Raw genomic sequence first — 24,772 nt, forward strand, 5'->3', positions numbered from 1 at the left:
TTAATTTGTTTTCAGGATTGCTTTTTAGGACAACTATTTCATATACTAAAATTGATTTCATTTGTGGCTTTTCTTTCTCATGGCAAAACACTACTGACTGTACTTGGAGAGTCCTATTTACCTTTGAGGACGTCCCCAAAGGAAAGTCTTTTGTGTATTTAGCTGATGTCAACGGACAGTTTAGTCCCTAAAGTATAGCCAAGAAATTACACACACACACGAGCTGAGAGTCACAAGAGTGGCGATCTGCTTGCCGAACTGCTTTTAAAGTCATATGCTCCACTGAATCTCCAAACAGGGGCACTTAGCCTCCTGTGGTCCATGTCTGCGTCTGTCTCTCCGGTGAAGGGGAGTGAACAGGAGAGAGAGCCGGTCTCACAGACAGACGTTACATGCTGGCAGACAGTCACTCACAGATGCAGAAACACACCACAGCCTCACAGCGCAGCCCCGACACACATCACATCACATCACACTGACTGACACCGTCCGAAGGAGGAAATATAAATATCATCATATTACAGGAACGGTTTGAGTGAAAAATGATCACTTTGAGACAAACCTGGACAACAGCGCTTTGTTTGGAAAGATCAGGTCTGACCTACTTTAAAAATTTTGGGGTCACCGTGATTTTTTTTTATGTTTATAATTATACTTTATCAGCAAAGGGTTTCATTAATTGATCAAAAGTAGATTTTATTATGTAGATGTCTGTAGATGTTGACAACAATCATAAAGGTTTCTTTAGCAGCAATTTTGTGAATAGTTAATCATCATATTAGAATGATTGCTGAAGTCATGTGACACTGAAGACGGAGTAATGAGCTGAAAATTCACCTGGATCACAGAAATTTATTTTATTGATTATATACTAACATAGAAATGGATATTTAAATTGCAATAATATTTCAACCATTTTAAACTGTTTTTTTGCTGGTATTTTTAAACAATAATGCAGTCTGTGAACAGAGGAAGCTTCTTTCTAAACATTAAAAATCAGACTCAAACATTTAAGATGCGTGAAGTAAACGTATGGTTCAAGGAATGAGTAAAAGTAAAACATTCATAATGGTTTTCTTTCTTTCTTTTTTTCTGTCCTCTGCTCGCTCTCGGCCCATCGTTTTTTCTTGTTTTTGCGGGTTTTTTTTTGGCTTTTGAAATTGGCTGATGGAATCAACCAAATGCCAAAATATTGCAATACATTTTCGAATATCTTACTAGTCATGGCAAAGTTCATCGGATAAGATATCCGTAACCGCCTCACTTAATATGGCTGATTTATAGTTCTTATATTTGTTCAAAAATTGTTTATGTACTCACACTTGAGTCCAAGTTTTCCATCTTCAGCAGTTCTCATATTTAAACTATTCTGCTTTAGGTCAAAGAACGAATCGCTGTGGAATAGACATCTCTTCACAAAAACGATTGACCACCAATTAGACTAAAATGGATTCTATCTGTGCACGTAAAGTTGAGTAATATATTCAGTTAAGTGACATTTTAAGTATTAATAAATCCTTAGAAATGTACAAATCCTCAAATATACCAACGCTGCACAGTTTGCATTAACAGTCTGCAACTTAATCAGAAACTTATAATTTTTTTAAATGAGAGAAATGAGACCAGTTTCTGTGTTTCTTTGGAGTTACAGTAGCTTGAAAGAACTAGAAAGTTTTAGTTTAAAGCTAATCCAGAAAGTGTGCTAATATGCTAATGAGATTAGCCACACGATGCTACTTTTGAGTGGGCGAGCCACTAATGAGAACTGAATCCACGCCACAGATCGACTCCCATCGGCCATCATGTTTCACGACGACGCCGTACACTAAAAAGTGAGGTGAGAAGAGAGAAAATACACCACAACAGAAGGTTTCTGTCAAGCTCGGAGAGATTTATAGCAGCTCTTCATCAGATGTTATAAAACCGTTTGATGGGTTTATTACCACTGCTATTATGACAGACTATCTACCTGAGAAAACAAATTAAAAGGGCTTCCACTATCTAATGCTTTTCTCTCTTTGAAAAAGTTTAAACAGGTGAGAGGTACTAAGAACTCATCTCATAATATGCATTTCCCCATAATCCTGCATAAATCCTTCCAAAATCCAGAGATCCTGGAGCCTCTCGTCACCATACAGACTCAGATATTTATCATGAGCTTAAGATGAAGAAATGTACAGACTGAAAGCCAAGTAATTTCCCACACACGCTGTCATTCACATACTGAAACTGCAATGTTGCATTTGCCGAATAAATATAAATAACATGAAAATATATTATTTTATTATATAGCAATTAATCGTTATTTATATTTTTGTGTGTCTGTTTGTGTGTGCGTGTTGTGTGTGTGTATAATTTAAAATAAATAAATAAATTTTTTATTGTTATTTATTTGTATTTTATTTTTAATTAATTAATTTTATATATATTATGTAAAGGAATTTCACAATTTATGCCATTAAGCTGTCACTTTTTTTCAGGTCAAAAGAATCGTAATACTGCCCAATAAAAATGATTTAATTTTGGACAGTATTAACTTCGAAGTAACTGGCTATTTTTGCCAGATTCCTCAGAAAAGTGTAAACACTGTGACTTTCCAAAAATTGCTCTTTTTGATTGAACATCCCAACAGGCGGATCCTGCACCAATGAATCAACCAATGGCATGGGTTTAGGGTGGAACTATGCATTTGCTCGACCAATAGCTGAAGGAGGGTGTGTTCTAACAGTAATAAGGCGCTTGAGACTGTTTTACTGGGAATCCAGTCACAGCTGAATGGGTTGCAGGCCGTCGCTGCTTCTTGTGTCTAACAGCGGCCTTTACTTAGGTGCAACTGTATTCACAATATAGCCTGGCCTCTTACATTACTGCTCGAGTAAGTCACAGACTGGATGTAATTACCTGTCACATTTCTCATTTCTCATACCCGTGCGAGGTCAACCACGCACACACTGTACTAACAAAGACAGAGGGATGTCTTCTTTAATATTCACTGTAGATGTGTGTGTGTCTTTCGAAATCGGTCTCACTCAGTTTCAGCTTATAAGCTCTTTCATAAGATTTATATAATTTATATAATTATTAAAAAAAAAATAGAATATGCATTATAGTTTACATTTTTATATTAAGACAGTATTTTTATTTATTAATTAATAAAATAATTAAAAATATAATATATTTAAAAATTAAACAGTTCACATTTTATTACGAAAAAATCTATGGCCTTTTTATTTAAACTAATTATCAAACAAAAAGCACTGCTGGCTTTTTTCAGGTCTAATTGCCCCAATTTTGGACTGTTTCAATTGTATTAGGATTTACCATAAGCAAACCTAGTTGTGTCCCCTTTCTTTTTGAATAATAAATAATATTCTTATTTTTTTATTTAGCAACTTACTAGTAAGTAGTGTGTTTCCGATCTCGTTATGTGTTTTGTTCCTATGCTAAGGCGGGCTTATGAGCAGCATTAATAGAGTCTTGTCTTAGTGTAGATTCTGAGTGTTGTTGGTTGGGATCCATTAGGGGTGTCATTTCACCCAAACCGCTCTTATTTAGAGTATGACATTGTTAATTTTGTTGATGGCTGCCCCCCTGTTTTTTTAGAGTGATGTGCTCTGAGTAATGCACGCTGCTTTACTTCTCTCTCCACTGGTATCTCAATGGCGCTTAAAGAGTAAGTTTATGCACTTGTGATTCGGCGGGCAGCTAGCTAACATGAGCGGCCAGGTGGGGCTCGGAGCGTTCTGGAGTGAAGTCGATGTGTGCGATGCGGGTGATGAGTTATGAAATCTGAACAGTTCCTGGGGAGCTTGAGGACGTGGCCCTTGAGGAGCATTATGGGAAGTGGTTGGGGTGGCAGGTGGTGTCGATGCTTCTATAGGAAATCCTTTGGGTCCTGCCAACCCGTCCCCACCCTATGGCCTCCCCCACGGGTGGGGTGCTTGTGCTGCAACCAATCATGGGGGGGTATCAAACGCGCGATTGAGCCACCAACCAAGTAGAAGATAGATGAGAGAGAAGAGATGAAGTATGAGCACGTCGTAGTGCATATTTAGAAAGTGAAAGTGGGAGAAATGGAGAAGAAAAAACAATGAGCAAGTACGAAATAGTAGAATCAAACACCCCTAGTGAACTCTTTTTTATTTTATGTGGTTTTGACAGGGCAACCACCATCATGTTTGAGTTATTTTGCACCTTTTTGAACAACAAACTGAAATAAAACAAATTTGGCAATGGTTAATTAATTTTAGCTCTCTCATGCAGTTCTTTGTTTTTTTTCCTTTGTTCATTCCATATTCACCAAATATATCAAAGACAGTTTTTTAAAATAAAATAAATAACAGCTTGTTTTTTAGCACTTTAAAAAGCCCCGTGAAAACATTGGTTCACACTGCATACCATTGTCTCGAGGCAACAAGCACGCAATATTTTGTGTCGCCTAAACGTAAACACAATAAATATAACATCTACTCTAGAATATGCCCTATCATAGCCACTGTTGTCCAATCAATCCTACACGCGTATAACGAGAGTAGATCTGTGTGGCCTTTAGCATATAAGAACAAATCTATTATAAAGATGAATAAACCCTCCTCCACAGGCAGAGACCTGGCATTTCTCTCAGGATTAAGATCTTCAAATTCGGATTGAATAGAAAATGAAAGGTGGGCGATGAGCGACAATACGGAATGAAAGTCGAGTACAATAAACAACACACAACCATGTGCTGTGGCTCTAATGACGGGTCCTCTAATAAATCCACCTACAATCCTCCCTCACACAGCACACACAGCGAAACTTCTCTTTATAAATACCATTATACTCACTCTCTAACACCAGCAGACGCGTCCGCTGTTGCGGCCCCGAGAATTCTGTTTTCCTGATGGGATTCAGCGCTTTAATATTCAAGGCACCAACGGGGTTCTCTCGTTTGTAATACAGGCTGAAAGATTGGAGTTACTTTGTTTCACTGTTTGCTCACCACATGGTGTGAACGAAGGCTGTGCGGAACGACTGTAGTACTGATATAAAAGTGCTTTAGTTATTTATCCATAAAGTACAGAGCAGGACGCATCCCAAACTAATCAAAACGAAGAATTAGCCTGGTATTAAAGGATGTAAAGCAAAGTCCAAAATAGTTTGTGTACACTAGGCACTGAATTCTGGATCTATATACCTTTACAGTCATGTACAACTACTCTTTCTGTGAAAAACAGAAAAAAGATATCTATATTAAAATTCATGCTATCTATTCCATCCATCCATCCATCCCAATACAGTATCTATTTCAATATGTCCATCCATCTATCTATCCATCCATTGTTTCATTTCAACACCATCTATTCCTATCTATCTATCTATCTATCTATCTATCTATCTATTCTATCTATCTATCTATCTATCGTATCTATCTATCTATCTATCTATCTATCTATCGTAATCTATCTATCTAATCTATCTATCCAGGCACAATATCCATCCAGCTTATGCGATCCATCCATCCTATATCCATCCATCTATCTATCTATCCATCCATTCATATATCCATCCAGCATATCTATCCATACCATCATTTATCCATCCATCTATCTATTCCATCCATCATATATCCATCCATCCATTATCCATCCATATATGCCATTCATTTCAACTATCCCTAGTATCTATCTATCTATCTATCTATCTATCTATCATATCTATCTATCTATCCTATCTATATCTTATCTATCTGATCTATTCTATCTATCTATGCCTATCGATCTATCTATCTATCTATCTATCTATCCTAATCTAGCACACAATCCATCCACGATCGATATCCTTCCATCATATATCTTCCTCTGTCTCCATTCTATCGATCGATCCATCCATCATATTTCCATCCAGCCATTAATTCATCCACCATATCCATTCATTCAACTATCTATCTATCTATCTATCTATCTATCTATCTATATTCTATCTTATCTACTATCTATCTATCTACTATCTCGATCTAAGCTATCTATCTATCTATCTATATCTATCCTATTCTATCTATCCATCTATCTAGCTATCCAGCCCCTTTTTTTTATCCATCCTCCATCCATCCATCCATTAGGCCATCCATATATCCATTCATTCAACTATCTATCATCCATCCATACCATCCATTTCTCCTCAATCAATCCCATATAATCCAGCTCTCATCCATATAGCTATCCGTCAATCTATATATCCATCCAACAATCCATACATAATTCCGTCCATTCATCTGTCCATATATCCACCCATTCATCTATACTGTATTTCCATCCATTCTATCCATTTATCCATATATCCATTCCATCCCATATAGCCCATCCATCAGTCCATATATATATCCATCTATCTATCTTATCCAGTATATCCATTCATCCATTCATTGATGGATATATGATAAATTCAAACTCAGGAACTGAATTGGAATATTAAAGGCTTTTTGCTCTCCCTATGAATCACACAAACAAGCCGCAAACGAGAGCAGTGTTACCTCAGCCAAAACCTTAATGAGAAAGAGCAACTAATAATCACCATAACTAACACACAGAGAAATAAAGCTTCCAAATACAGGGGACTGTATAATTTTTCTACAGTTCAAGAGTGCTGTAATCTTAGGCTTCCTTGGAATTTATTGTCTTTCTGCATCATCCATCAAAACATCAAAATCCTAACAAAGGTTTATGAATGGAGCAGGAAAGCGAGTACAAACACAAACCCTCACTATAATGCAACACCTTTGATTGCAGAAAAGCCTCAAGGATTATACTTTAGGATGTGAAAAGAAATCGGTTGTTCCTCCAATGGTCCCTCTGAGAGAGCATTGACAAGCCCAACCTTGGAATATCAGACTGATTTCCATTGCATCTTCTTTCATTTTGTCACGTTCCCCTGAAGAGGTCGTTTTCACACACAGAACCAAAATCTCCTTTGACGTATCAACCAAAAAAATTAAAAGTAAAAATCATACTCATAATGGACCGGGGCTTCTACAGAAAATGTCAAATGAATGAAAGGTTATTAATTTAAAAAAAAATTTGTTTGTGATTGAGTGGCAGATAATGTTGTGAAACTCGGAACAACTGCGTCTTCTAGAGCAAACCTTGGGATCTCTTGACCATCAGCACGGTGATTAGATGCACATTGCAGACACAGAAGGGAAATAAACAGATAAACCCATCTGCCCTTTCTGTGGTATCTCACAAGAAGAACCTCTCTCCCAGACCGGGTTGAGATTGCCGTGAAAACCGGTTTTGGTCCTGCGTTTGGTCTTTCCCACTTGTACGTGTGGACGTAGGGGTCAATGCGAGCCCGTCTTGTCTTTGTGCCTTGCAACTCCTTGAGCACATAGGAACTACATGAAGAACCCATACAGATAGGATAAAAACACAACATTTCGTGAATTGTTGCATCCATGAAGCCAGCAAAACAACATTTGCATGGGAGATAAACAGTGCCATGTTGTTTCCTATACCTTTGTAACGTTTAAATAATGTACTCTCTCATTTTTTGGACACTAATAACACAAATGAGACATCAAATCTATCTGAATCAATAATACATAACATTTTGACATTAATTACACCCTAGGTTTGTTAGTGTTTTCTTGTATTTAGCACAAAAAGCACAAGTAAATTCAGTTTTATTCAAGCTTAAGAATAATACACTACATTTAATTGAGGAAATTGAATAGAAAATGAAAGATTAATATAATAGATTTTTATTCAAGTAGATTCTCTAAAAACATCAGTCCTAATATCTCATTCAATTGTGCCTTCACAATTATGTTTTATTGTGGTTTAAGGGGTGTTTGGAAATGGTTAGTTTTGTAAATCTGCCAGCTTTCAGGGCAAATTTTGATTATATATGAAGTCAAACTTCAAACATTTAAATTGCAAAGCACAACAGAAACAGCGGAGGGGTGCCTCCTAAAAATGCTGGTGCTCAACAAGGGTAATAATAGTTTAATTAAAACTAAAAACTGATATATGCAATATGGTTACAATTAATATAAAATAAACATTTAACTGAATTTAAAAAAAAAATACTTTTATTTATGATTCAATTAGTTGTTAAGAAAAACATTTTCACTTAGTTTACCTACTAGAATATAGTAGCTAACTAACGGAACTACTAAAATAGCTAAAACTGAAATACAAATTATTTGAAACATTAACAGACAATATAAAAAAGAAGAAAAGAAAACCCAAAATATACAATAAAAACTAATTCAAAATATTAATAATTCAAAAAACTTGGGCCTGGTACAATCTATAAAATGATTTTCAATGTTGTAACTAAAAAGAACTATTGGAGTATGTTTTAAAAAAATTCACGTAACTTGTTTCGTTTTATTTATTTGTTTACCCTTGTGCTGCATTATATATTTTTACGCCGGCTGAGTGCATATAATGACCAAAAAATGGTCACATATTAAACATTGCCTAAAATATTATATAATTATTATTATTTTCCACTTTTACTAAGTTAAATCTTTTAACCAGCATCAGTCCTCCCATCACTACTACCAAAATATGTTATTTAAGTTCATGGATTTTAACCCTTTAAATACCAGTTTTGGTGGCGATACCATCAATGTGTGTATAAGAGAAAAAAGAAACACAAAACAATGTAATTATTTTCCATACACTAAATGCAAAAAGAGAAAAACTTTAGCTTTGGATTATCACAGTCTGAATATGTAAAGATTAGCGGCAACATTATTTCTGGTGCATTTAAAGATTTTGTGTTATTTCAGATTTTTTTTTTTTTAAAAATCCCACTCAGCGTGTTAATGACCAAAAATGGTCACAAATAAATTTACTATTGATTTCCTAAGTGAAAATAGTTTCTACATTGATTCTTTATTTTTATCTTTTTCAGTGTAGGACCGCAATCCATCCTTGAACATCAGTGTGTGTCCAGTGTGTATGTGTTTTGTAACATATTGCAACCTTAATAACTAAAACGTCAATTCAAAACAGAACACAAATGTGGCAATAATAATACAACATGTAGAACAAAAGCACCCATCCGCAGTAGCGATTGAGTCTTGCTTTCTCCCTCTCCCGTCGGTGGTTATGAATGGTGGTAATTATTATGGCACTGAACTCATCAATGGGGATGCCATTCCGTTCACAGAGCCACCAATAGTAGTTCACAGGAAGCTCTCGCCTCATTAATTATGAACGAGCAGGGTGCTAAATTATTCAGGGAACATGTATCCTTGGGCTTGGAGACAGACAGAGATTGGTGCAATGTCACCGGGCCCGGTTGAAGAGTGGTAATATAGTTTTAGTCGAGAAATGAAAGAAAGGATGGCGGTGTTTGCTGTGTTTGTGTGTGGTTTTCCAGATGTGCGGCGTTCACACATTCATGTCACTGTCAGCATGTCTTACAGGGACACTCATATTGTTTTGGTGATCACGGCATAAATAATCATATCTCTGTAGAGCAAAACAAAAAAAAAAAAAAACATCTTCTTAATGAGTATGTTTGTGCTGCCAAAGATCCTTAAACATGATAAAAGTACTTTTTTTTTACTAGAAAATATATCTTGAATTAAGTTTATTTTTCTTACCCCCGGGGAACACTAAAGCATAATCTATGGAAGCTTGTTTCTTCTTTGATCTCACAAATTCTGTGAGTCATAATTGAAGTAGAAAAAAAATGTCAGAAATGTGAGATAAACATCACCACAATAACATCCGAATTTATACTTGTCAAACTTAATTGCACGAGAAAAAAAGAACTGTGAACTATAAAGTGTGCAATCTACCCGTTTATATTTTTTATTGTCTGATGGTCAGATAATTTTTTCATTGACTATCATGTCGTTACTTTAAAAAAATGAAAATATTTTTATATATTTGCCAATGGGTAAGAAAATAAATCTATTCTATTCAAGAAAAAAAAGTAACATTTCTTAAACGCAATAAAATAATTGTTATTCAAGATTCTCTTAAAAATAAGTCTTAATATCACATGCCAATTTGCGTTCTCAAGAAAATGTATTGTTTTTTTAAGCAGGATAGCAGGTTAAGAGTGACAAGGAAAACAAGACACAAATAAATACTAAGAAAATAGTTTTTTGCAGGTAAGGTCACCTGGTTGATCCCAATCAGTGCATGTTGCATCAGAATTCACAAAGGCCAGTGTTTATGAAACCTTTATAAATGAATTCAGTTTATGAATACTTCAAAAAATGGGGAGATTCGATCGTAGGCCAGGATAAATTATAGCAGAGAGCTGTTTTTTCTCTCTGTGTTCTATTGACCCTCTGGCAGCGTTGCCAATGCATCTGCAATAATTCACAAGCCTCTGTTGAGCCCTCAAAGTCAGGTGAAGGAGCATCACTGATACGGACCACACAGGAGCCAACTTAACCTGGCAGACAGCTGAACTAATACAGCGGCTTATGGTTCTGGGTAGACAAAAATATGGACTGAAAATGTGCGTAGAAAGCAATGCGAGGGTCGTAAAATCTCTCAGATGGAAGAAACGGTTCTTTATGACATCAGAGAAAAAGGCTGCGAAACCGGCCTACGCTTCGCTGGTCCACAGAGATGGTTGCTGTCGTCTAACGGTTTGAGCTGTCAGAAAACTAGCAAAAAAACTCTCGGCACATTTCCCAAACTAACTGAGCAGCATTTTTCCCTCTCGCTGTAGGGTCTGCTCCAGTCACAGACACACGCGACGTACAGGACAGACAGAATTAAGAGTGAACCCTCATGAAACTTGTCAAGAACACCCAAAAACTAAAAACTATAATAATAATAATAAAAACAAGAAATAAACAAATAAATAAATATTTATACAAAATCTGTATGAAATGCATTGAAATATAATTATAAAACACAATGAATATAATAATAATTTTCATAATAATCATATTAAATAATAAATCATTAAAATAAAAATTATTAAATTAATAAAACACAGTTAATATAAAAAAAAATTTGTTGTTTTTCCAAAAATAAAAGATAAATATTTCATATATATTTATTTATTTACAAATATTTTACCTAAAATAAAATAATTATATAATAATTGTATTATTGACAATAATGTATTAAAGGGGTCATATGACGTTGCTAAAAAACATTATTTTGTGGTTTAAGGTTTTTTTTTTTTTTCAAAACCACATTATTTTCCACATAATGTTACTATTGTTGTACTCTTATGCACTCGCCTTTCTGAAACACGCTTGATTTTTACAAAGCGTCAGTGTTCTGGAAAAGAGTAGGTGTCACGCTGATTGGCCAACTATCCAGTGTATTGTGATTGGCCGAATTCCTTTCAAGACGGTGACAGGGAAATGTTATTGCCCCCTCCCCATACTGTGATGTGTGTCTCAGCAGGACGAGACAAAAACGCAGTTAAAAACCCATTACAAACCTGGCATTTGTAGAATCCAGTGGCGAAAATATTTACTGATTATATGGACTTGATACTGTTCTGTTTAGCTGTGTTGCGCTTCCATATCGCGCTGCGTAAACATAAAACCATGGTCTGCATTTTGTGATCGGAAAAAAAAACGGTCAAACAACGACGTGCTACTCTACACTGCTCAAAACTCGCGTTTGATCTCGACATCAGTGGCAAATGTCTTTAAATAGAAAAATCATAATGACCAGGCTATGAATCGGAAGCCCCAGACTGTCCATTGCAAAGCTGTTTAGAATGGTCCCACTTTAAAGGCGTTGGGTGCATTGAGGCTCACTCTTCCAAGAAAATAGTGGCCTTGTCATCCGTAAAAATGCGCTGCACACATCTGAAATAGTTTGGTTTTGAAAAGGACGTGTTCTCGGAACAGTGTTGTTGTAAATACAAGCTTAACCCATGATTTCTAGTCGTGTCTCTTTTGGAAGACCAAACAAAGTAATTTCGCTTTTCACAACGAAACACAAGCGTCTCCACAACATTGTGGCGGCGGCGGCACCAGTGAGAATCAAGTTACACCTTCTTTCTTTGGCAGGAACATCTGGGTGGCGTTATGCAAATCTTCCCACACGATGACGTAGAGATGTCGGGGCGTGTTAGACGAGCCGTTTTAGGAGGGCGTGTTTTGACTCTAACTTTGATTAAAGAATATCCCTTGGATTTGAGATTTTAGTCTTGGTAACTTTACAGATCCTTCTTTATGCACCAAGAACTTGAAAGAGAAAGGAATTTAAATCACAACATATGAACCCTTTAATATAATTTTATAATGAGATTCATTCATTACTCACTGTGATGGTAATTTTGCAGACCCACTTGGACGTACCCTCCAGCACAGCCTGTTGGCCGTCTTCAGGTGAGTGCTGAAATCTTCCTTCGAGAGCTGAAACATCTCTTGGAGATTACCTCGAACACCTCGGGCCGGTTGTTTCTCCCTGATTTTCATCCGTTCCTTCATGGCCATGATGATGTTTTGAGTTTTGTCTTCGGCTCCATGTTTCGAGCTCTTCTCTACAGCACCTGTAGAGTGATTTACATGAGTTCTTGCACACATATAGAAAATGCATCCAATTACAGTACATTGAAAATACGTTCTGGGTGGTGTATTATTTTCTGACCGGATTTGGATTATTTCTGTATAAATAGAGCGTACCTACATTTTTGCAGAACTCCAAAAAGGGTATCTATACCAATTGACATATGCAGTTTCCAACTGAATTACATCTAGTGACAATTACAACACCAACAAAGTTTATTCGTTTTCATGCAAATGATCAATTATTAGACTTATTTTTGCAATGGTTCCTTATGTTATACTATGCTATAACCTCAAAAACGCTTTTTACCATAGTGCAATGATATTGTAAACTATTACATTTTAATGTTTGCATCAACGTAAACTAGCTCCATATGTATGGCTTTCTTGCAAAGTAAACTTGCTCAGTAGCGCCACACGGTATAGCACTGCACTGGCGATGTGGAGCACTCGAGTCTCAGAAAACATGATAAAAGAGTTCAAGGCTTGTAGAAGATAAGCTAAAAATGGCATGGTTGCTACAGCAAATGCATTTTTAGCTCAAACTTGTTTTTAGGTTTAGTGTAAGTGCTGTGGTTATTTTGCAATAAGATAGAATAAACTCTTTAGCACCACTCACCGTGCATTTCATTTTCTGAACAGATGCAATACGTACAACAACCAACATAAGAAAATGTTGCCAGATTCTCATTCATCTGTTTCAGATAAAACTGAATGCACCTTTAATGTAACTCACAGGGACATTTCACTTTGAAAGTGAGAGTTAACGCATATAAACGTTTTGGGGGCTAAATGTAAGAAAATTCATGTATTAATCTTTTTTTTTTATTTTTCTATTTTTTAATGTGCCAATGTGTGAACAGCTTAAGCTTGTAATGACAAACTCAAAAAACAAGATCTTCCCCGACTTCCTAGGTTGTTCAAAATCAAAAGGAGTGACATTTACACGAGTTCACGAGAGTCTGCTCATATGAAATGGGAATGCTTACAGTGTTCAGGTTAATGCTAGAAATGGCCATTCTGTACTGGTTGTTTTTTCAATGTATGTCATGCAAAGAAAATGGACTTATTCATACTATAGTTCCTCACATGGATAGTTTACAGTCTAAAATATTACTTTCTAAGTGACAAGCAAAAAAATGAAACTTTAAAACTATCGACTGCAGTTCAATTAATGGCCACCGGTTGTCGCTCCTACATAGCCTCGACCTTTAAGATCTAATAGCCACTTAATCTATTTGATTTTGAAGTGTTTGTGATATGCCACAGATCTCTAGATGACTTCGTGGAGTACAGATGACTCACTGCTGTTTAAAAAAATGTATCTATCGGCACTCTATATTAAAATGAATCATCATTCAGAGAAGCATTTAAAATACCTTGCAAAAGATTTATAAGAGTGTTCAAGAGGTGCATGATGGATGTGAGGAGGAATAAAACAGCATGCACTGAAGAGAGAGACGTTTACTGGTGTCTCGCTCCAAATGTGAACCTGAAAACTGGGGAGGCTCTTCCTTTCACAAAACCATACAAAGCCAAACCAAACACATATTTAAAACACACTAAATATGATGGGGTTTGATGGACCTCATTTAAGTTAAAATCTCTCTCTGTACAGGCCCCATTTGTGCCTTTGGCAGACGGCCACGTCTGTGAGGTTTACTAGGGAACTCCCCTTCACATTATATCTCAAAACCAACAGTCTGACATTAGCACTCGTCTGAGAGCACTGCGCAGCACACTTGAGTCCTTAGCCGAAGTGAAAATGGTAATTCTGTTAGTGACGAACTGTTTGGCAGAACAGAGAAACAATAAAACAAACAGCTGCCGAAAGCAAATCATCAGAGTGAGAGCTTACCATGCCATGTGACAGACAGGACAAAGGCATTTCAGAATGATGAACACTGCTTATGGGCTTGCAGCGTGATAAAGCAGACTTACATTTTGTGAAGAAAAATGAATGTTCACCCATGCGATAACTCACTGTTTACAATGCAAAAGGGTAGCTGTGGAGTTTTTTTCAGTCTCTGCAGCTGTTCACGATTGAGTTGATTGTGGAAAAACACGACACAAAATCACCAAACTGTCACTTTTTTTCCATTATTCACCAATAACTAATAAAAAAAGTGGCAGTGCTACTAACATTTTACACATGCTGTTAGTCTGATGACTAAATCTGTGTCCTTAATGGTTAAATCAAACAACAAAAGACAAAAGAAATTCACTCTTGACTGAATCACGTTTAGTAGCTGTAATAAGGATCAGTATATCATTTATCATGGTAAAAGTGTTTCATTGTACATTTGATTATTTCATTTCTGCTGAATTTTATAAGTATTTTGTATGGAAGGCCTGTTTTCGCCACAGAATATAAAAAAGAACAAAGGTAAATACAAACTTTAATCTCACAATTTTTGAACATTTTTGCTCGCAATTCTCACAATTTATAGCTCAGATTTCTATCTCAAAAGCTTCTCGCAATTCTGACTTTTTCTATGAATTTGAGTTTACAAATTGCAATTTTTCAGGGAAAAAATTAAAAAGGTAATTGCGACTTTTATCTCACAATTCTGACTTTTTTTCTCAGAACTGATAGTTTTTATCTTGAAATTTTATCTGCTTTTATATCTTGCAATTCTGTGTTTATGTTTTTATATCTTGCAATTCTGTGTTTATGTCGTAAAATTTCTCTGAGTAAAAAATCTCACAATTTGTACATTTTTCCTCGCAATTCTGGGGAAAAGTCAGAATTGTGTGCAAAAAATCTGACAAAAAAAGATGCAATTAGCTTTTTTTTTTTTTTTAGTTTTTTCTAGTGTCGGAAAAAACTTCAATTTGAATACTAAACCTACCTGAAGAACTTTTTAACTTAACTTTTTTTTTTTCTCTTTATTTCATTTGTATCTTTGGCCTACGTGTTTGTATTTTGCTTCTTTTAGATCTTTAAAACGTTTTGTCAGAAATTTGATGAGACACCAAATAAACAAGCTGTTCTGTGTTGTTTTTTGTTTCCTGTCATGTATAACTGATGTAGTGTCATAATGATAATGGTAAATGTGTTTATAGGTAAATGTGTCTAATTATAAAAAATAACCAATATTTTCCACAATATTCTGTAAAATTACAGCCACAAAATCAGTAACTTTGATATAAAAATTTAAATCTTAGTGGGACTGGTTTTAGCTTTTACTATACATCTACTGTACTGTACAATCTTTTACACTCATTTTAATGCAAAAGTAATGGTGATCCTTGACTTTTAATGGTGGCTAAAAGACCAACTGCAATTCTAAAGATGGCTTTGACCGTCTCCAACTTGCTTATTTAATCAGCAATGAGATCAGTAAAAAAGGCTAAATTTGGACTCACGTTGGAGACAGTCTGCGTTCAGGAGGTCCTGGCATTTCTCATGGCATTTGACCCCGAATTCGGTGCAACGCATGCACCTGCGGGCGATGCCCCACAGCAGACCCCTCACACTCGTGACAGTAGCGTGGGTGCGGATGCCGTGGCGTGTCCACACCTCGAAATTATGGGGTGTGGTGGAGGAGATGGGATAGATCAACGCTTGCAGGGTCTTTCTGAGCACATGCAGTTTCTGTAAAAAAAAAAGAGAGATTTTACAAGCAAGAAGGTACGAAGATGAACAATCAATGTTTTTCTATAATCAGTGAATGTCAAATGAGCATTCGCAGTGATCACAGCACTCGATATGCATGCATTACTGCTGTGAATAGAAATCTATATTATTGCAGTTTTCAAGATAACCTGTGCACATTAGAGTAACTGCCCCCCCCCCAAAGAAAAACACTGCAACTTGGGGAAACATCAGCATCATGTATGTAAGAAATAAGAAATTTTGATAATTTTGGAGACTCATTAGATATTTCTCTAAATATTTATGTATTTGTTCCAAAATGGCTTTGCACTTTTGCAATAAGAGGCAGTGTTATTTATATATAATTTTTAATAATATGATTTAAAATTTTTATTTTTATTTAATATTTTTTAATAATTTTATTAATATTTTTTATTAGTATTTTTGTATTTTTCCATTTTATTCTAATTGCTTTAGTTAGTTTTGTTGTATGTTTTTGTCGTTTTTATTAGTTTAGTCTATATAGTTTTTATTTCATTTTTTATTTCAGTTTTATTTTAGTAAAGTCAAGTTAAACTAAAAGAAAATAAGAAATGTTGGTTTGGCAGCGAGCAGATATAAAATAAGTTTACGTTATTTTATTTGAGTTCATATATTTTACTTTATTCTTGACTTAGTGGTTTTAATAGTGACTAAAAGACCACGTGCATTCTCTAAAAATGTATTTCTAAATCAGATTCCTCTACATGCTCTATAGTTCAAGAACTCCACTAATAACAAAACACTCCTAAAAGCACAGATGCCAGCTGGTGTTCGAAAGTATCATAAATATTGTGGTACTTGAAAAAAAAAAAAACAAAAAACACATCATGCTGATATTAATTTCACTAATTATAGCGGCACATGTGAAGCCCACACACAGTGTTTTCAATCTGCCCCTGTTAAGAAACCAACAGGTGATCTCACAAAACCAAAACTGTGAAGAGCATGTATGGCATGCTGCATTTCACCCCAAAATGAGAAGAAACATAAAGGAAAATATTTTTGCATTTATATTTTTGCAAAACAATGAAGCACATTAATTCTTTGCACTGAATTGTTCAAATTAAATGTTATATTTTTTGTGGTTTTTTCACATTACAGTAATAAGAGTAGTAAGAAAAATGTGCTCCTTAATTGTCATGAAAACAATGTTACAACTGTAAAAAAAAAAAAAGTAATGATCCAAAAAATAAATTTCATTTTCTGTGAACAAGGTATTATCCCTTCGAATGGTTTTATTCTTCTTTCGTTCTTTTTGATTTTGAAGTCTGTTGTTGACAGTTTGACTGGATTCACTCAGGGACATTATGTCTGTTGTGGAAATGGTTTTGCTTTCACAGCGCAAGAAGCGGGACAGAAAATCTGACGGCATCTTCTGTATCCTTATGGAAGTAAGAGCAGAATTAATGTGCACATAAATCTGCCCTTTTACAAGCTGGATAAGACAAAGAGATGAAGGAGAGGTGGGCTGGTGATGTACAGCACTCTGAAACTATGGTTTTCCTCCTTTCCCACTTTTGCTGAGATGTGGGTTGTCTCTGCTCTCGCCCACAAAGTCATTTAGAGATTTCAGCATCCAAACGGCTAATAAAATGAAATAAAGCAAACTAAAAGTACAGAGTGAAAATTCAGGCTAATTAGCAAACTAAACCTAAAAAATAGTGTAGGGAGAAAATTCTTTCAAAGATCTCTTAGGAAAATTTAGATACAAAACAGCAATAGCATCAAATACGAAGTGCACAAATAACTGACAGTGCATAAATGAAACTGCGCTGAATGATTAATGCTGGTTGCCTTAGTTATATGAAACACTTAAAGGGGTCTCTCACACTTACAATAAAGGACTAATAATGTCCGCCCTATTTTTTCTGATGTAGATGAGTTTGTTTCTATTCATCGATTTGGAGAAATGTAGCATTGCATCACTTGCTAACCAATGGATGCATTGCAGTGAATGGGTGCCGTCAGAATGAGAGTCCAAACAGCTGATAAAATAATCACAAGTAATCAACACTATGCTTTTGGCTTCACAACTCTAACTGCTGGAACTGGAGTGGTGTGGATTACTTGTGGATTACTGTGATGTTTTTATCAGCTGTTTGGGACTCTCATTCTGACGGCACCCATTCACTGCCAGAGGATCCATTGCTGAGCAAGTGATGGCAATGATACATTCAAACTCTACATCTTGGATGGCCTGATGGTGAGCACATTTTTCAGCAAATTAAAATTTTGGGGGTGAACTATTCCTTTATCTCAGATATGACCAAAACGATTTAATTATATTTGTCAAAATCAACATCATAACGCCCTCAAAATTGCATTTACGAGGTATGATCGCTGGCTGCTGTTTGTCACATCCTCGACTCCTGCCTGACTGATGGCAGTAACCTTATGCAAATGAGGAGGGATTAACAGCTTGCAAAAACGGAAAGGACTTTCCGATTTAATCTAGCGACTCTGGAGTAACCAGATGAGTTACCCTCAGAATTAAACACTGGGCTTCAGCCAGAGAGAGGGAGAATATTCAAGGAGTAATCGCTCACGCTGAAACGCCGAACGCTGAACAAGGCGGCAGTGTCCACAACTCCAGCAGAAATGAGGGACGGAGGAATGAAACCATCTGTCAAACACACAGCCCACTGACCCAACACTTCACATGCATCTTAAACAGATCGTTCAGCCCATAACGACAATACGCGCCCTCATGCCATGCCAAACCTTTTCTTTTGTGTTTTCAACAGGAGAGAAAACTGACAGCATATGAGTTTGGATTGACTTGAAGGTGAATAAATAATAAGATTTTCATGTTTTGGATGAGCTGAAAAACTTCAATTGTTAGAAAAACTATTCGTCCTTTTGAGAAGAAAATGCCAGCCAATTAAAAGATTTGGAAGCGTCCTCCACACCTAGGAGCTGGCTCTCGGCTTCCAGACCCACTTGCGGAGACGTCTTTGGTTTTGGGATGTGTTTCTGTGCTGGAGCGCCACGGCAGGTGCTGGAAATGCTCGTGCTGCCACACCATTAATGTGTCTGAAGACCTGCTGACTGCATCTTTGGCTCAACATTGATAATAAATCAGAAATGCTTCTTAAGCACAGATCAGCATATTAACAATGATTTCTGAAGATCATTTTGTGACACTGAAGACGGAGTATGTTAATGATGCTGAAAATTCAGCTTTGATTCCACCAATAAATTACATTTTAAAATATACTCACATAGAAGATAGTTATTTTAAATTTCACATTTTTACAATATTTTGATCAAATAAATGCAGCTCTGGTGAGCATAAACTTTTCTTAAAAAAATAAAACATAAAACATAAAAAAATCTTACCGATTCAAACAAGTAGCGTTAATCAGCTACTAGACGTGAAAAGAAAAAACATCACAAGTCGCCATCACAAAAAATATTGAACAGATGTGGTCTTTTTGAGTCATTGAAAGCTTAATATAACGAGAAATCAAATTTTGAATTGAGTTTAATGCAGAAGAACTAGCGAAATGTGCTAATGTGTGTTCACTTCCATTCATACACATACAAATGCATGTGTAGATATATTACATATTAGCAAATCTAAACATTACAGATTGACCTCGACTTGCTTGTTTACAATCATTTTTTATGAAAACCCCAAGCCATACAGTATGATATATTCCTGTTACTCGTATGCAGGGTCCAAAAAAAAAAAATGCAAAGAGGCCATTTACATAAGACATACAGCAGCAAAAACATCCCATTTTTTTTTACTAAGTAGTCAAAGAGAATTAAAAAATGCGGGTCATGTAAACTAAATTATGAATGTTTCTGGCACAGAAAACCTTGACTAACATTATCTCAGGAGAAAACTGACTGAGGTGTTTCGCTGAATAATGTCACGGGCTGAATCCAAACAATGCTGTTGAGTGTTAAGGACAGATATACTGATACAACAGTTTCTGTTCTTGTTTTTCTTCTTAAGCATATGGACGCATGGGCTGCTTTCAGCATGCTTTTCTCTGAGGGATTGTCTCTCTTCTGTAATTTCTCCCTCAGCCCCCTCATCACTTTCTTTCGCTCTCTCGCTGGTGTGTTTAATGCATTTAAAAACTCTCAGACATCTGTTCGGCCTACTTAGAAATCTGCCGGCCAGCTCTCTCTATAGCTGACCTTCCTCCTTTTTATGTCTAAGACCCATCGAAGGCTGTTTGGAAACAGGTGCATCTGAAAGAGTGATTGCGGTGCTTGCTATTCTTCAGAGGACTGCTAGTGTTGGATTAAGGTCGACTGGACCGGCCCACTGGAGCCCGACTCTGACCTGTCTGTTCATCACACACTAACGCTGCCTTCAACTCATGCCACAATGATTGTACTGTATAACGGGATGAGCAAAACCTAACACTACTTACTGCAATGCTGTAAGACTAGTGGGGATCACTAGATTTCCTCCAGACTTGATTGGAGTGAAAATCATGTTTGATAAATCTAGTCACAGCCACAATTATGGCTGGATTTTGCCAGGTTAATGCAATCAAATCATTGAAATTGATTATCGTGGTATCAACTTACTTCCATGAAAACACTGAGATGTTATTCAATCTTCTTTTGTGTTCGACACAACTAAGTCAGAAAGGTTTGGAAAGACATGAGGTGAGTAATGAGTCATTTTTTGATAACTACTAGCTTTCTAGAAAATATCAGCTTATTTGGCTGTTTTGTGACACAACAGGATTTGTGCTAAACTACATTTCCCATCATTCTCTTCAGCAGGACAATAATTATAAAGTGTTTTTCAGTGGCATTGCTTCTGAAAGTCTTTTCCCAAGGCATTGTTCTAAAAAACCCTTTGTTCAAAGAGTTATAAGCCATGAACCAAACCAACAAGCAACAAAGTGAATCACACACATTACAAACACTGATTTAAAGCAAAAAAGTGTATGAAAATCTGACAAAAGACAAAGATATTGTAGGACTACATTTAGGGAAAGAACTACAATCCCATGAAGCCAATGCAAATGACATAATTAAATAAAAAATGATGGAGAAATATAAAACTATTGTTTTAAATATATATATATATATATATATATATATATATATATATATATATATATATATATATATATATATATATATATATATATTACATGTATTGCACACACACACACACACACACATATATGTATATATATATATATATATACATTACAGGTAAAAGTTTGGAAACATTACTATTTTTAATGTTTTTGAGAGAGAGAGCAAGAGAGAGAGAGCAATGTGTGTGTGTGTATATATAATACAGAAAAAAAATGTAATATTGTGATATATTATTGCAATTTAAAATAATTGTTTTAAATTTATTTATACTTTTAAATTATCATTTATTTCTGTGATGCAAAGCTGAATTTTTAGGATCATTATCACATGATCCTTTAGAAGATCATTCTAATATGATGATTCATTATCAAAGTTGGAAACAGTTCTGCTGCTTAATATTTTTCATAACATGTGATACTTTTTTAGGATACTTGATGAATAAAAAGTAAAAAAAAAAAAAAAAAAAGAAGGTATGTTTTTAAAATATAAATATTTTTTAATAACAATATACACTACTGGTCAGTAATTTGGGGTCAGTAATTTTTTTTCTTTCTTTTAATAAAATAAAATCAATACTTTTATTCAGCAAGGATGTGTTTAAATTGATAAAAAGTGATAGTAAAGAAAATGTATTATTAGAATATATAATTATTTGAATTTTTTTTTTTATTTTGAAAAAATGCAGTTCTTTTTAACCTTTTTTATTCATCAAATATATTAGACAGCAGAACTGTTTCCAACACTCAATAAATCAGAATATTAAGAATGATTTCTAAATGATCATGTGATAGACTGGATGTTACATGTGACCCTGAAGGCTGGAGTAATGATGCTGAAAATTCAGCTTTGCATCACAGGAATAAATAAATTATTTTTTAAAGTATATTCAAATAGAAAACTATTATTTTAAGTTGTAATAATATATCACAATATTACTGTTTTTTTCTGTATTTTTGATCAAATAAATGCAACTTCTTTCAAAAACATTAAAAATAGTAATGTTTCCAAACCTATGACCTGTACTGATATATATATATATATATATATATATATATATATATATATATATATATATTTGCATGCTTGTTTTGACTCTCTGATTGATGGTTATTTCCTTTGCCAAATATAGTTTTTCACCAAGATTATTCCCCACAGATTATTTTAAAATACTTGAAATGATGTGAGCTGACCGTTTTAGCAAAAGCATACACTATCGATTTACAGCCTCATAGCTCACATCATGTCTCTCTTTAACAGTTTATAATCATTATTGTTACAAATCAATTCCCCTACAGAGAAAACGAATGGGATTTTTACTTCCAGAGCCTGACAGTTGCGCTCTATTATAAAACAAACAGATACATCCTCCATTACACACCTAATTCACATCCAGGTAATTTTGTTGTCAAAAAAAGCTTCCTGTCTTTGTTGGTAGACCAAAACAGAGAGAAAGAAATAGGAATTACTCATGCATGTCCATTTTGTACCTGAACGCACATCATGTTATAATTAAAACTCCCCAAACACATAAGCAGAAAATTCCCAGGCGGAATTTAAGGACAGAGTTAGTCTTCAGCTCAGGTAATTCCTGCATCTCGCTGTCACAACAGAGAAATTAATTTCACACACACACCGAGTCATTCTGGGAGGTCAATTAATGGGAGGGAAGAAGGTCTGGAAAAAAAGAAGAGTAATTCTTTTTTTATTGATTAAGACATTCTTTCCTCTCTCAGGGTTTTGGCCCATCCATCGAATTAAAGTACAAGAATACAATTCAAACGGGAATTATCGATCAACACACAAGTAATCAGAAAGCATCTCAAGGCGGATACAACAGCATCACCCGCTTAAAAGCTGTTAAGTGCTGTTCTTTTTAATACTTCTTATTCATCAAAGAAACCTGAAATAAATATATAAAAATCACAGTTTCCACAAAGATATGAAGCAGGCACAACTGTTTTCAACAATGATTATAATTATTCAATTATATTATTTGATTGATTTTTTGATTGATTGATTGAATTTTAGTTTATAATTTAATTTCAGATAAAAGAAAAAAATAAGATGAGCGGTTTTTTTTTTTTTTGAATTTATATTCCCATAGAAAAAAGTAATTTTAATTTGTAATAATATTTCACATTTTTGATCAAATAAATGGAGCCTTGGTGAGCAGAAGAGACTTATTTAAAAATTCAAGATCGTCTTGAAACTAAATTTTTCGACCAGCACAGAAAATAATTAAAATCAGTATTTCATACCAATTTATTTATTTAGCAGTGTATAAAGTCACTATTTATGAAATAAATATATATTTAGTGAGTAGCTGCTGTGGTCGTGGTCCCGATCACCCCGTAAGGGTTTATTTTGTGACAATGACTGAGATTAGAGAATATAAATAGCCTTTTTTTTATCTGGTTCATTTGTTCTTGCCTCTGGCTCTGATGTGTGTTTCTGTATCAGTTGTGACTTTATGCATGAGCGTTACATTAGTGGCACATGATCGCTCCTCATTAGACTCTGACTGGCTGCTTACAGAGTGATTTATGCATGAGTCTATATGGTTGAACGCACTGTGCGCGTGTGTTTAAAACTCACCAGCTCCTCGTTGTTCAGAGTCGATCTGTTCACGAGCCCAAACGCAATGCCTGCCTTTCGAGCAGCCAATGTCTGGAAGGAAAAAAGGAAACAGTGAGAAAGAGCCAGAGAGAAAGACAAAGCTCAGGAACGCAGTCAAATGCTAAAGGGCAGAAATCGGTTATGTTAGGCTGAATGTTATCGTGCGACACAAAGATTACTCAGGCTGGGAAACCACTTTCACTTTCAAGCAGATATACACATATTACTGTGCAGTGTAATTTACTTTAATTTCATTAGGTTTAGTGCGATTTTAAAGATTTCAGTAGATAGACTTGCTTTCTCAATAACAAGGCAGACAGACAGACTAACTGAGGGCTCATTGCTCACATTGCATGAGTACAAAAAAAAAGTTAGGTCTGTCTTAAAACTAGTGCTGCTGTCTACACAAAGCAAATAACGGTTAACACAGTCCATTTTAACAGGACTGAATGTGTTTTTCTGCTCTATGAAGGATGCTGTCTTAAAATTTGATCAAAGTAAGATTGCATGCATTTGAGAAAAGCCTTTATACCACAAGTGTGTGCATAATGCTAAAAAATGCTGTCTAGTAGGTAGACGGCTCAATAGGATTTGGAACAGAGCTGTCATTTTCTGTCATGAATTCTCAAATTATGAAACAGTCTTTATTTTTAAATCAAATAATGAAAGCTCTATTATTTTCAAGCTCTATTATTCTGGGTCCAAAAAAAAAGCATTTTAACGGGAACCACCTAATGAAAACAGCTAATGAACTAGGACCAATAAAAGTGAACTTCAAGCATATTTAGTAGCTAAAATAATGTCATTTTTATTCTTTCCAACAATCATCAAACCACACACAGGATTGTGCAATAACGTAGGCAGATAAGTACACATCTGTGCTGCTTCAGCTGACTAGATGAAGGTATCTAACTAGACAAACACTGGATGCAGATGCATCC

General features: G+C 35.2%; 1 protein-coding gene across 1 annotated transcript in view; it reads right to left on the minus strand.

The window, feature by feature from the left end:
- Positions 1-24,772, minus strand: part of LOC109058679 (protein unc-13 homolog C-like) — a 135,359-nt gene that overhangs the window by 92,352 nt on the left and 18,235 nt on the right. Inside the window, 5 exon segments of the mRNA XM_042755624.1 lie at positions 7,231-7,372; positions 12,252-12,307; positions 12,310-12,480; positions 15,866-16,094; positions 23,811-23,882. Of these exon segments, the coding sequence (XP_042611558.1) occupies positions 7,231-7,372; positions 12,252-12,307; positions 12,310-12,480; positions 15,866-16,094; positions 23,811-23,882 (670 nt within the window).

Source organism: Cyprinus carpio, unplaced genomic scaffold (genome assembly GCF_018340385.1).
Source record: "Cyprinus carpio isolate SPL01 unplaced genomic scaffold, ASM1834038v1 S000006731, whole genome shotgun sequence".
NCBI classification, from domain to species: Eukaryota; Metazoa; Chordata; class Actinopteri; order Cypriniformes; family Cyprinidae; genus Cyprinus; species Cyprinus carpio.